At 38.3% G+C, this 15,223-nt stretch overlaps 1 protein-coding gene across 5 annotated transcripts in view; it reads right to left on the bottom strand.

Moving 5' to 3' along the window:
• Positions 1-1,194: 1,194 nt before the first annotated feature.
• GHR (growth hormone receptor) overlaps positions 1,195-15,223 on the bottom strand; it is a 270,221-nt gene continuing 256,192 nt past the window's right edge. For all 5 annotated transcript variants that reach the window (XM_072416657.1, XM_072416652.1, XM_072416653.1 and 2 more), the window contains 2 exons: positions 14,201-14,270; positions 1,195-11,594 (listed from right to left, as the gene is read on the bottom strand). In XM_072416657.1, coding sequence (XP_072272758.1) covers positions 10,656-11,594; positions 14,201-14,270 — 1,009 coding nt within the window. In that variant the 3' untranslated portion in view covers positions 1,195-10,655. The remainder of the gene's footprint in view (positions 11,595-14,200; positions 14,271-15,223) is intronic.

Genomic DNA, 15,223 nt, shown 5'->3' with positions numbered 1-15,223 from the left:
GTGTGTTTGTTTTGGAATGTGGGAGGAAACTGGAGGAAACACAGGGGGAACCTGCAAACGCCTTGCAGATATTGTCCTGGCTGAGATTTGAACCTGGGACCCAGCACTGCAAGGGCCAGAGTGCTAACCACTGAGCCAAGCAAGACATGGCTAATATGCATGTTTTCTGTTGGCCCATTTAATTAGTGAGCTCCAGTGGGAAAGTGGGACCCGTGCTTGGAGGTGAACCGGTTTGAAAAACCACTACTAACCGGAATTCCAACAAAACAGCTAAATTAACAGTTGAAATACATACATGGGAGCTGTTTTACCTGAAAAAGATTTTTAATTTCCTTAAGCTACGTACACATTTCCAATTATTATCGTTGGTAAACGAACGATGAACAATCCTGCACGATATCTGCGAACGATCGTATAGCACCGATCCTGTACATACAGATAACGACACGATCGTTCGCAGATATTGTACACACAATAGATACGATCGTTTGAACGATACAGGAAGTGATGTGCACCACAGGAAGTAAGCGAACGTTCGTTCACCGCGCATGCTCAGACCATGGACGATCAATGAACGACCGTACACACGATAGATGGTAAACGATCGTCGTCCAATCCGATCCGCCGGTCCGGTCGTTCATTTCCAGCGACTATTCTCGTTCGTCGGCGTCGTTGGTTACTTTTTTTACGAACGATTTTTGCCCAATAGATCGTTCGTCGTTCATTTCCAACGATAAAAATTGGAAGTGTGTACGCAGCTTTAGTCTGTGATTGGACAATGAAGTACAGTGCTACATATCTGATTGGCTGCCAGTAGTGCCCCTCCAGGGATTTTCACTTTCAGCAGCTTTAACTATATTTTAAAACAATCAAGAGGGTCCAGAGGAGATTTACATGTTTATAAGGAGGTAGGAGAGCTATATATAGGGTGGCAGTGAGCAGATTGGGGCTGGATTAATTGCAGCCAGTTCACTTAGTTTTTTTTTAGTTTTTTTTTATTTTGCACCTTAAACTTCCTGTCCTGTAATAGTGTAGGCTGGTATAACAAATCATTTTCAACTGTATATTTATCAGACCAAAAGGGAGCTAATAAAAGTTCATTCTGTGGGTTTACAGACACTAGGTATTAGGTGGAACTGAAATGCCTTATAATGTATAGATTAGTTCAGATAATAAGATTCCAGATAAGAAATGTCCAAGAAAATAAATTTATTTAAGACTGAAAGAAAATAAGAGAACACAGATATAACAATGATGAACATCAAATATAAATTGAAATGCACATTGTAATGGCTTATAATGGCTTGTGTAACCAGAAAAAGTACCAAACTGACATTCGGAAAATTGATTGAGGTATTTAACTATTTTTTTGGCTAGAAAACCTTACATAACATATGAAATGTTGCTTTCATTATAAAATATATACCTTCTATGAGGATCTGTACAAGAGAAATGAAAACCTTGTAGATGAGCTATAGAGAATAGTAAACACTGTTGTTGTAGGCAGAAAATTAGAATTCACAGGTAGTTTTCTGATTAGTTTTCTTTACTTAAAATTATATTATATTTAGAAATTTGTAATATATTATTAAATTTTTACATTAAAATTTATTTGATCAGGATCTGGAAATAATAAATGTGCATATGTGCTTTTTTATACATTCTGATGGAAATTAAAGTACACCTGTCATCTCTAAAAAGTTCTTAAAATGGTTCTAAAGTAAAGATTTGGTATCTTATAGGGCGGGGCTACCACTCTTTTTTGCCTTGCAAGCTACTTTTAAATTGACTAAGTCAAAATGATCTACTAACAATAAAAATGCTAAACATATATTTATTTATATATATACGGAGTATGACACAGAAGTGACTGAAGCTAATGTGACATTGAATGGCAGAACATTGCACAGACATTGAACTACAAGACTATAGTGACAGGAAAGTCACAGTTCACTTGTCATAGGAGAATGAAATGCTGCACAAGAAAAAGAACTGCTAATCTGTACAAAGGTATCTCGGTAATTGAACCCCGAACCCGAGCCTGAACTGACTTGGCCGCCCAGCACTGCTCACCTCAGACTGCCCTCCCGCCCTCTCTGCTCTCCACTCCCCACTGTTACACGAGCCTTCTCATGCACTGAAAGACATCCCCGGCATCCCTATAGACGTACAGCAGGGCTGCTGGTAAACAGCAGAGAGGGGTAAGGCAGGGCTCCGCGATCGACTCTTGTTGACCGTGATCGACCAGTAGATCACAATCGAAGTTTTAGCCACCCCTGCTATAGGGAATATGTAGAAATTGTATTTATGGCTGTGCAGCAAATGGTAAGATTTTTTTTTGTCTGCACCTATACACCTTGGCCTCATAGTTGTAAATCTCAATATTCTTGCTGGAGAAAAAAATCTACTGAAAGACCTACAGTGCAAGTATCCCCCCGATTCTGTTTTATTTATATTGTTCATTGGGATTTATACATTATTATCTGAGATTGCCTAATCACCAGTTATCAAGCAAACCCAACCTGCATCCACATAGAGATTGGGTTAATCTGTAATGGGAAAAAGATCAGCTGCAGGGAGCTCATAGGTTCCAATGCCGGAGACTAGTCCTTGCATTTTCATACACAACTTCCATACACCTCAAGCAGTTCCCAAAATAAAATGGAGGCACCTAGAGGTGCCTGCATATACCCTTCAATAATCTAATCTACAACCCAGGAGCCCTAAGGTAGGAAGGTAGCAAATTCTGCCCTCTATGGTAAAGGATAAACAAGGGTCTCCCCCCTTCCATATCTTACTGCTGTTTTCTGCACGTTACTAGTTTAAGGACTTTAAAAAGCAGACAGGTATACTTTAATAAAATCCCCCCCCCCCCCCTTCCCTGAAAAGAAGGCAAAAAGGCTTGCAAAGGACAAAAAACATAAAAGACATATAGTAGAACAGCAAAGAAAGAAAGAATAGAACAAATTATCCATAAATCATCCAGTTAAGGGTCCATTCACACCAATAAGGTCTGTTGAGTTTAAGGCACACACAATTTTGTGTGCATTGTGGCAGTTCATTCATTTAGGTTGTGTTGCAAGAGGCACAGGCAGATACTAGTGCTTTTGCCTCTTGCAACACAACAGACCAATTAAAATATTGGATCTGCAGTATTTTAATCTGTTGTTAAGCACTAATTCATGACACTGATGCATCAGGAAGGTATGTGTAGGAAAATGCTATTGTGTCAACTATATCAGCACTCGCAGAATAGTTTATTGCACAACCATATTCAAAAATCAAGACTAGGTGCACAACACATGCAAAATATAGTAACTCAAACTAAGTCAGAGACTGGCTGCATTGGGTACTGTACTATGCATTTTGTGTTTTGTTTTTCTCCATGCACTTTTTCCATGCACAAGAACTTTTGCGTGCAGATTTTACACTTCTTGACAGGTTGCAAAATAACACCAAAAATGGCTCCAATGTTGGAACAATCCGCTTTGTGGTAAACCTCAAGCTCTACAGCCATTCCTTATCTATACATTACAAGCATTTCAGAAACGTGGCTGATCATATGTATAATATACTGTATTATAAGGTATAGTATACATAGAGTATTGTGGCTTTAACATGACTTTATACTTTTCCATAACACAAAGAGAGTATAGAAGCCAGCAGCAGCCATTCAGGTTAGAGTTCATTTAAAATAATGGCTGTCATCGACTGTTGTACTTTGTCTATTGCTATTTATGTTGTTTAAAGGTGATTTTATATATATATATATATATAAATATATATATATATATTTTACTCTTGCTTTGATATATATTACTGAGCATTGGGATCTCCCCATGGGAGCCTGTAAACAGTAGAGAATCCATAATCCAGTTACTGTTTTGAATATCTCCATGGGGTAAATTAACTAAGACATAATAATGTTCATTGGGAAACAGTATACCTATTGGTATGGATAACGGATGAGCTGAGCTCTCTTTGATAACCTTAGGTGGAACTGCATAAAAATCTTAACCTTAGACCCCCATTAGTAAAGACCACGGGCTAAAAAGAGGATCCCGATTATTCTGTGGGAATTCATTTGTCAGTAAATAGAAACCACATATCCAGTGAAAGACAAAAGTAAGAAACAAAGCAAAAAAGAATTAATAAAACAATGCATAAAGCAATGACAGTGCAGCAGCCCATAGGACTCAATAAAATATTTGTTTACCCAGGATCGATTACATTTTAATGAAGTGGGTCACTGCACTTTGTGCATTTTTGCACATGCTTATAAGAGCCACAGAGACATTTCTTTTGAACAGATCCGTTAGTGTCCAGCAATAAAAATATTTAACATAACACTAAATAATATAGATGTAAAACAATTTTAGCAGCAAGTTAAAAGCTATTTACCATTACTACCTTAAAGGCAAAATTTCTATAATAGATTTATAATTAATTTCTAATGCTGGCAGAACTGTAATGAGTATTAGTCCTCATATACATATGTAGCTTAGTGTAGTGTACCATATGGTACAAGAAGGCCAGTTCACATAGCACAGCCGTAACGTCATTCTCATATTGCGCGTTTTCACTGCGGTCTTAGCAAAGCCTGCCAGTGCTTATGCCACTGAACAATTCCCATCATGTTCTAAGCCCGGTGGGTAAGACTACTAAATGCTCTCAACTACACACAGTGGGCTGCTTCAAAACTAGAGCGGGTGAAAGTGAAGATGGTGCCTGTTTTATCAAATACAATCCCAGCTGTCATAGAAAACAAAGCATCTGATGGCTACATGCTAGATGTTCTTGGATTTTCAGGTGACAGTCATGCTTCTCTAATTTGATAAGAGGTCTTAGGGAAAATATTTTGATCACGTTTTTGTACAGTTGGGCTGGTCTCCAAATATGCACCTTCACTTACTAGGCCTGATTTATTAAAGCTGTCCAAGACTGGTGAAGACTGTCATGGGTGAACCAGCGAATCCGGAATTTATCTGATCCAGGATTGGAAACATTGGCCAACTAAAAGCAAATTCTTTTTTAAGGAATCCAATCGGGGTGTGCTGGATCACCTAGGTTCTCTCATCTTCTATAATCTTGAGAAGCTTTAATAAATCAGGCCCAATGACTGCATGTTACTGCCTCATGAGTCCTAACTAGTTAGCCCAGTTGTAGTTTTATTTAAAATATATTAGAAACATTGCCCCTATAGAAAAGCATTGTGGACTGATAATCGGCATTGGGGGACCATTGTGCACATCAGGTTTTATCCCAAGACAAGCATACGTAGCTTAAGGCAGAGACTCCTCTGTGACACCAATGGCTCTCTAATAAGAAACTGTGATCTTTGTTTATTGGACATCAAAAGGTCTGACTCGGCAGAAGATTGGCCAGATGACTGCAGGGAGGTTGCTTCTGTCTTATCCACAGACCACCGACCTAGGACAGAGGATTTGTGCTTTTGCCAGGGCCAGTTTCCACATATGCAAAGAAAAAAACAAGGCATGAACCAATTAAGTTTTTTTTATCAAAACTTCAGTGTATCCAATAAATTTTAAATTAAACTACAACTAAGTTTTTATTAAGCCTGTCGTATACACAAAGGGATCATTTTTAGGGATAGTTGAAAGCTGATGGGAATTGTATTACATCAACATCTGTTTCTCTACAATAAAACATTCACTGTCTCTTTTTTTTACTTTGTGCCGCCTTTCACATTGAACACCACAATAGTGTCAGCTTTACAGCTCCTGTACTCAACACTACAATCTAATTTGTGCTAAGAACCAAAATGAAAGGAATACACATACACAACCACTCTACGGTATTCACAAGTCACATTTTTGAACCCTATCCCAGGCTTGCTGGAAAAGAGAAAATACATGTAAAGTTTCTGGGTTATCTCATTAAAATATATTACTAAACACTTAACATGTAACTTATTCCCTGCACATTTGTGTGTCTTAGAAAGTACACGTAACCTGCATATATGTAGTGTGATTCTATGCTACTGACAATTATTTGGCCCATTTATCAAGTTTTTAGAAATATGGGAAGATTGCTGCCATTGACAGTAAACCATATAGGGGTTTCAGCCTAAATTCCCTGCAGGAAAGTCACTCCAGCAGGGCCTTGCTCCTGCACTACCCCTTCCCTCACTAGGTAAGAGTTTATAATTGATGTTTTCATTTATTTGTTGGTCTATTTCTAAAATCTGGGACATAATAGCAGAAAAATACTTTACAATGACTTGATTGCTTTGAAGAAATTCTAATAAAAGCAGCCTTCAGTAAAAGAGTCTACATGCTAACTTAACCAGTCTTAACTTTGGTAAAGAGCTACAACCTGCAGAAGAATCTTCATATCTGCAAACTTCTGTGTATTGTGGATGCCTAGTCCCTTGTTTTGCGTAATGTTTACTCCTGCTGGACCCTATAACACTATCATGCGCTGTAGTTAAGCAGGAGCCAGTTGAAGGAACCACGGGGCGCGGTAGAGGATGCAGACATTTGACACTCCCGGAAGTGTCAGATGCTAAAGATGTTAGCGAAGATCATAGCTCCTAAAGAGAGCAAAGTATGGGCTTCCCACCCACCAGAGAAGGCTGCTTTTATTATATTTTTTTCAAGGACAGAGTTACTTTGATAAGGCAAGAATCGATGTGCAAAGTGCAGTTACCAATACCAACTAATCAAAAATATTTTACACCGGGCTTATTACAACTAAGTGAATGGCATCTTGCAAGTCACTGAAGCTTGCACGTCTGTTGTCCACTTCAAGGGCATTTTCTACCTTTGCTATTTAGTAAATATATTAATATTTTACAATATACATTTTATTTTGATTTTTTCTACTATAAAGTTATATTTAAAAAGTTTGTACTTTCATATAAATAGGGGGAGCTATAGAAATCTCATTTTGAGATATAAGCAGAACCTCGTTATAACATATTAAATTTAAATTTTGCTTCCTGGCACAGTCAGTATAGTAGGTTGGATTGTGCAGGGGGGGAATTAATTTCTTTTGTTTCCCTTTTAACTTGCCTAAAGCAGAAATTTTATCTGAAAATTAAATAAAACTTTACCAAAGTAACTCTTATCAATATTAAAAAGCATAATTTTTTACATTATTTATTTGTATTAGGTATTTATTTATAGATCCTCCCTGTCCTTTTTCCTCATCTATACAAGGGTGACTGACAAGTAGTTCCTGCAGCCTCCTGGGATACAAACATTACATGTTCCTGGGGGCAGTAAGTTCCAAAAAAGGCAACACACTGCCACAACATGGCCACCTTTTCCTGGCAGCAGATCTCACTTTCTGGAAGCAGGTGACAGGTCCCAATGATAATCCAGGGATCAGGATGATGCTGCTGGGGCATAAGAGGAAGCAGAAGAAAGGGGAACCAAATTGAAGACAACTTGGGATTTGCTTTGAATATATTTATTGGAAAGATGTTATCGTTTTGTATTGTATTGTTTAAATAAAATAAAACCCTGGTGCAAGGTCTGCTTTGTCTAATTCGATTAGGTTTATAAATCCAAAATCTGCATTTGGTTTATAGCAACTCTAAAATTCACTATGGTAAAGTCTGACAGATTTGCCAATAACGATTTTATTTCAAATATAACATTTTATGGTAACTTTATTTATAACTTTTTAATTTTTATTTATATTATTTCATTTTTTTTATAATAGTGTATCTTAACCTGAATTTATCAGTTAAAACTATATGACAAAATGAGGTAGATACAAAAAATATTTTCTGTTACTGAGCCTCCTTATTGGGTTATAAATGTGATTGAAGGCTTCACTGGCCAATTAAAAGGGTAAAAGAGGGAAGGAACAAAGCCTGATTTGCAGCTGAAAAGTCCATATTTGAAGGGAAGCTTAGCAGTCGAAATCCCCAGATTGTTTGATTGTTCTTACATATATGTTTTTTTTTTACATACCCAGTTGGAACTAACTAGATTTCTAAATGTTTGCATTAAAGTGGGTTGCCCTGGTCTCAATGTACTGTTATGTTTTTTGAACATAATATTTTTTTAATACAAAAGATTTAATTTGCCCTAAGGTCAGACTTCCATGAGTTTTAAGAGTTTGACTTGATAAATGAGCCATTTTTCCCTACTTGTTAGGCTAAAGGCAGTTTGACTATTTATTTATAAAAAGGTCAGTAATTCCTATTCCCTCACTATGAAAATACTTATACAATGATTGCACAGTGATTAAAAGATGTAAGCCAGGTTCCTGGATGTAAAAAAATGACTTGGTAAAAAAATTCACTGAATAGAATCATCATGGTGTACAATGACTGAATAAAAGATTGATCTTACAAAGAACAGCGGCTACATTTGCAGAATGGTCATGTGATGCAGCTTTTACAACATGCAGTGTTATATAAAATAATTCATGCTTAATTTTTACGATAATAAAATATATCAGCTCTAAATTAATATTTTTCCTTGTGTTCTTAACTATCCCCCACTGTTCATTTTCTGATTGCTCATTTTAAAGTTAGTAATCCACACAGGTGATGAAAGGATGGAAAAAAATTGCAATTCCAACTTACTGTAATCAACCCTTATTTGATTGAACAGAATCATTTAACACTTATTGTAAAAATACAGGCAAAAGGATAAATACCTGGATTTTATATGTATATGCTTTTACTGTTTTACTTGATTTAGGGTTCGCAGTCCTCTACAGCCAATCATTTTCAGATAAATACTTTTTAGGTGCAAGAAAGTAAATTTGGTTTTCTGTAGGACGCAACTACACCCTAAGTAGCCTGTCCTTGCCAGCATGCTGCAGAAAAGGAAGCTTGCTCTCCGTGTGTAAGCAGGGGTCTCATTGCAGATTTCCCACACACCCCCTACTGAGTCAGACCTACAGATCTGCAATCAGCAGCAGGCATGTGAACCTTTGCAGAGAGGCCATTGCTTCTACACAGCAAACTATGGTCATCATATACAGCATGTTGGCAGGATTGTTTATGTACTGCTTTATACCTCTCTGCCCCAAGTCCCCTCCTTGGCCCAGCATCATTTACTCCAAACCAACTGTCCAATGAGTGGGGCACCAACCCAACACCTAACTCCAGAAACAGTAATGCTAAATTAGGAAGTAGCACAGTGATCTTATTGACTTTAAAAGCCACAATTACATATCAGCAAAACAGCAAATAAAGCATTTTATCCATGTATTTAGCCATAGGGCCTGCATTGTGCCTTTTTAAAGGAGTTGTCCACTTTTGAATAAAGCTCGTTGTTTGTGGTAGGCACTTCTGCCCATGAACAGTTTATGGCTAAAAGCATGTTTACACCCCAACTGCCTACAGCGAAGATCACTGAAAATGATACAACATACAAAGATATTTTAGACAATTAGGTACTCCCAACCTTGAGGTTGTGGAAGCTTATAAAAAGCCCTTTTTGTGCACAGGGGGTTAATTTGCACTGTGCACAAACTAAGATCCATACAGACATACTTTGTTTGATGTTGCGGAACTCTTTGGTATCCACAGAGCCCTGATCTCAACCCTAATAAACACCTTTGGGATAAACTGGAATGAGGATGTCATTGCCAGGTTGTTCAGCTGATGTACCTGACTCATAAATGTCCTTTTGACCCAAATTTTTCAACAGACACGCCTTATAATCTGGTAGAAAGCCTTTCTTGAAGAGCAGAGGCTGTTATAAATGAATAGAAAGAGCCAACTTTATAGAATTCCAGAACAGAATGTTCCACAACTCTTAGGGTTCCCCAGACTTTTGGTGCATCTTTTGTAGTAGCAGTTCCTCTACTATTGCTTTCCATGGGCTCCTTTCCATTGATGAAGGTACACCTGAAAGATGGAGCCAGGAGGTGTGTGTACAAGCAAAACTGGTCCACTCATGGTCCTTGTCCAACAACCAGGCATGTACGTATGGGATAACAAATCTTAGAAATTGCTATACAATAAGCAAACAATAGGAAATCAGATGCTAAAATAACTCTTTCATATCTGCTACAATATCACATAAATGTATGCAGATGCTAAGTACAACCATTTTTTCAGGAGGTGAAAACAGAACTTTGTCAGACTTGTGCCATGTTATAGAGGGCAGCCAGGATGTTGAAATTTCCATGCCTGGCCAAAAAATGGGGAAACAAAAATAAGAAACAGGTCCTTAGCAATACAAAACATTACTATTGCTTGTTATGCCCCAAACTGTTAGTTTTGCTGGAATAAGGCAGAAACATTATAACAATGGACATCCCTGACCAATCTAGAAAAATCACTAAATGGTTCAGGTTTTCCAAAAATGGACAACCCCTTTAATTCAGAAAATAGACAGCATTTACCACTGGGGAGTTGCAGCTGGCATCAGCCTCAGACAAGACGTAACCTGCAAATCCCAGAGGACATCTGTTCCAGGTTATTGTCATAAGACGTAAAACGAATAGTAACCCAAACAGGTTTCCCTGTGCTACATTCTATGATATAAATGTAATCATTTGATAAACATTTTGGCATTTGTTGTTTTTTTACACTTAATATATTAGCTTAAGCTTACAAGAAAAAACACATATAAAAGCTTGTAGACATTGTCATTTTTTTTTTTGGTTTAAACATACAAGCCCATGCTTCGAAATACGATTTCAAAGGAATATGATCTGTCTCATGGCATTACTTTGTTCACTTGATCTGTGGACATGTAGCCACAGGGTGGTGTAAATTCTTTGCCTGGTGGAGCAGTAGTGTTAAGCACAAGGTTTTGTGGTGAGTTTATTATGTGAACGGAGGTATAGTCCGCCACAGGGGCCTCATAGCTCGAAGCTTTATCAGAGACAAGAGAGCTCATGGTAGCAGCTGTAAGGCTTTCTGGGGTGAAGTAACTATCCATGTTTGGGCTTTGTGGGACATTCTCTGTAGGAAAATTCACAGGGCAGAATGCCGTCACCGCCGACTCGCAGATATAAGGACTGTCTATGTTGAGGGTGGTGGGACTTTGTGTGGCTGCTGGTTCGCTGCATTCTTCATTTTCCATCTTTATTCTTTGCCCTGGTGAGAGCAGAAGTCGTCCTGCTGGTGTGATATCACTCACAAGAGCGTAGAAATCCATGCTTGGCTTTGAACCAATTCGCTGGGTTGAAGCAGGCACATTAGTTGTTCCATTAGCAAATAAAGCAGTTAGTTCAGCATCTTCTGGCTTTGTGCTCATTTTATCCACATATGGCATCTGAGAATTCATGGGCATTTCTTCACTTTTAGGTTTCTCACTAAGGCACAAGAGATCAGCTTGGTTGTCCTTTGTATTGTGAGTCTGTCCAGTATCCAAGGTTCCATCACACGCTTCACTGTTGCTGAAGTCAGTTTCTGGAATATCAGGTTCGCAACAGCTAGCTCGGCCAGAATCATCATCTTTGACACCCAAGCAACTATGTGTCTTGGGGTACTCTTCTCCCAAGAGTCGATCAGTGTCCGTTCCTTCATTCTTCTCTTCCTGCTCCTCGAGGTCAAGCTCAATGAACTCCACCCAAGGGTCATCGATGCACAGCTGTTGCTTATAACTGTCATGACTGGCAAGTATTGAGCTAACTTCATCCAGTTTTCCCTTCTGTGAACAAAGTTGAATTGTGAATGCACAAAAATGAGAAAATTATGATGACACACAAAAATACAAAATAAAAAAAATAAACCCAATTTATTAGTCCTTTTATTTACCAGGTCACATAAACAACTTTTTTAAATTGGTTTTAGAAAAGACAGTAGATTAGAAAAAAGAAGGATCTGGATATCATGGAAAAAAAATCTGGACAGCTTAGCTAAGTATCCAATAACGTTGGCGTATAAAAACTTCTGGGGAAGGAATGTGCATACAATACTATTTTGTAGTAGCTGCGTTGTTGATTTTTTAAGCTTATTATTACTAATATTATTCAGGTAATTTTAGCTTATAAACAACAAACCCAATAAACAAATCTTTAAAGCTTCATTGGGAAATTGCTAAATGTGGAGTGTATATGCAGCTTGCTAATTTTTAGTTACAGTTTAATAAATGTTTGTTAAAATACAGCATCAATACCATTACGATGTCTATTAACTCTCAGACTAGAGTTCAAGGAGCTCATACAAGCATTAACACTTGTTAAAATGCTTTCTAAGTGTGATGCTCTTTAATAAGCCAAGAATAAAAAAAATGGGTACCTAATTATCGTGTAAATGAATTCATAAGTAGGCCAATGATCTCTGACATGCCAGGCATTACTTTGTAATTAATTATATCATGAGAACTTTGGTATATGCCAAGGTTTTTTTGGGCAGCTTGATATGTTACCATTTCCCTTTTCTGTTCCATGACTTCTATCCTCCCAACAAGCAAGAAGGAGAGCAAGATTTCATCATGAGATATAGTCAATGGAACAAACTCAGTATGGGACATTTTCAAGGTAAAACAGAACAAGGAAAGTCATAGAAAGGCAGAAGTCACACAATAAAAAACTCAAAGACAGGAAAGAACAGGAAAAAGTAGTCCTGCGCCATGATAACCTGGATCTGTAGCAGTCCCAAGCTGAAACTGGTAGACTCAAACTTTTTGGCAGCAGTAAGTTTATTGCTTTAGTGTTTTTTGTTTTTAAAGAGTTAGAAACTGGCGTTAGAAGAAGGACTCAACTTCAGTGTTAAAACTTGTTATTGGGTAAATGTTAAGTTTCAAAGTTATATTAACTCCTGAGCCTTATTCAGGCAAATCAATTAGCTTAGTGTTATGTGAAAGTTTCAGGGTTTGGTGAGGTGAGCTTAGTTAGTGAGTTAAGAGATAAAGTTAGGTGGTAATTCTCAATAGTAGTTTGGGTCAGAGGTGGGCCAGATACGGCCTAATCCAGGCTGGCAACCCATGGGTCTGGAGTGGCTTGTTGCCGGCCGGATCGGCCAAGGGGGCGTTAGGCCAGGACAAACTAGCGGAGCTGGAGCCGCATGCCTATATATTGTGGCTCCCAAATTTACTCCAGGCCGGCGTTAACACTTCCGACTCCGGGGTAAATAGGGAACGCCTCCTGAAGGGTAATCCATTCCCTCCGCAATGCATATGGAAGAAAGGGATTTCCCTTCAGATGCATTTCTGGTGGAAGGCCATTACGGCAGAGACTCGAGAGAGAGCCCACCCCTAGTGGCCACAAAAGTTTGCCTACCTTTGGTTTAGGTTATGGTGATTGAATAACAATTTTTCACTCTTGAATGTTCTCAGGCTTTTTTCCTTTATATATTGCCAATACACATTGCTCCAAGGGGGCATTGCTAACATAACGCATATGTGGCACCCTAAGGCTACGTACACACGTCAAATTTTTGTCGTCCAATTATCGCTTCAGGGCTAGTATCGGATGAGAATCTGGCATGTGTACAGCGTCTGACGCCCTTCATGGATCGTAACTCAAGTAAAGGGGAAAAAGTGCAGCGTGTGCCACGCGCTCATTCTTTCTCCCACCTCCCCTCTCCATAGAGGTAGATGTATGTACAGTGCTTGTTCATGCATCTTTCAGTCTTTTGTTGTTGGAAAGGATCATGAAAGTTCCTTTCCAACGACAAAGGTCTAACATGTGTACATAGCCTAAAACTATTATATACCTGTTCACAGTACACCCACTAACTCATCTTTAAATTGCGGGAAGGAGGTGTAGTTCCTAATGATGAACTAGGCACTGCCGTCTGCCCTTGTCTCTCGGTTGGCTTTACAGTGTGGAGGGCAAAAAGACAGAAAAGCTGTAGTATTTATTCCTGTAACAAATCATTACAGGAAGTACCATGGTTCTGTTTAATTAAAAAAAAAAGTATCTGGAGGTCCTGGGACTCCCATCACCAAATAATGGCAAATCAGAAGGTCATGGCATGTCAAATGTTAGGGGTCAGGTGCATAAAGTACAACCTGGCTTTCACCAACAAGCCAGACAGAAGGCTAGAATAAAAAAAGGGGCATCTTTCACCTAACAAGATACTCCAGGGATATTGTAATAGCGCAAAGGAATATAGAAAAGCCAATGCAGTGTATTTCATTCATAGAAAAAAGAAAACAAGCCAGAATAATATTTTTTAGAGGAAAAGGCATAGCTACGTCAATAGACAATGCTTAATTGAATGTGCTACAAATTATTCAACATGTAAAACTTATATTACTGTACAAATCTCTGTAATTGTCTCACTCTGGTAAATATCAGTCATACTTACTTGTAGTAGAGCAGGGTCAATCCCTTTAATTTTTGGAACTGGTACTGGGGGAAGAATTAACAACTTCAACCTGGGAGACAAAAAAACACACATTGTGAGAAAAATCATCCAACAAGCTGGGTCTTTCTAGTTTTCATTCGTAAGTTTAAAATTATAATTGCTTTTTTCCATGGTAGAAGAACTTATTTCCACAGTTTTGGTCATGAAGCTATACATTTTCTTGCAAACAGTCTTGCTTTTAAAGAGGGAACAATCTTTGTGTTTTAGTAGACTCATTTTGCTTATCACTCCATTTTACAGTCCTTTGAAGTGCAAGTCTGCAGAAATCTAAGTGTGTAGTATGGATGGGCATTCTGAGGCTGTGCTTGATTTGCTTTGCATTTCTTTGGATGCAGCCAGTCAGAATGAAATCAGTTTGTGCCGCAGGCTGATCGAGTCACATGCATCTTGACATGATTGGCATTCAAAAGCATGTGTGTGAGCAGCCATGTATTTAAATGTATGCACAAAACCTTTCTACATGAGCCCCTATACTGAATATATACAGCATGAAAAGTTGCACTAGTGGATTTGAACTTCACTTGCTATAGTCTTGAGAATAAAGATCTAGCTATTGCCATGTACATTATGGGCTGTTCAGGACTGTCAAAGTAACAAGCACCTAGGAGAAGGTTTTTGTAGCATGATAACAATATAGCGGTTATTGTCATCTTACATTATATAGAGAATTTCAAGTGTGGTCCCTGAAATCACAGGACCGCACATACAAATAAAGTATTGTAATGCTACAGAAAGCTTTGAAAGACTGCAGTCATTGTACAAGAGATGAATAGAGACTACAGGAATGCTACAGGAGATGGTCAGAGACTGAAGACATTGTACGCAAAAAGACATGTTACATGTTACAGGAGACGCCAACATATTACGCAGCGCTGTACATTAAATAGGGATTGAAAATGACAGACTAATACAGACAGTGATACAGGAGGAGAGGACCCTGCCCCGAAGAGCTTACAATCTAGT

Source organism: Pyxicephalus adspersus, chromosome 6 (genome assembly GCF_032062135.1).
Source record: "Pyxicephalus adspersus chromosome 6, UCB_Pads_2.0, whole genome shotgun sequence".
NCBI lineage: Eukaryota > Metazoa > Chordata > Amphibia > Anura > Pyxicephalidae > Pyxicephalus > Pyxicephalus adspersus.
The sequence above is the reverse complement of the archived record's forward strand: the minus strand, read 5'-3'. Positions and strand labels throughout refer to the sequence as shown.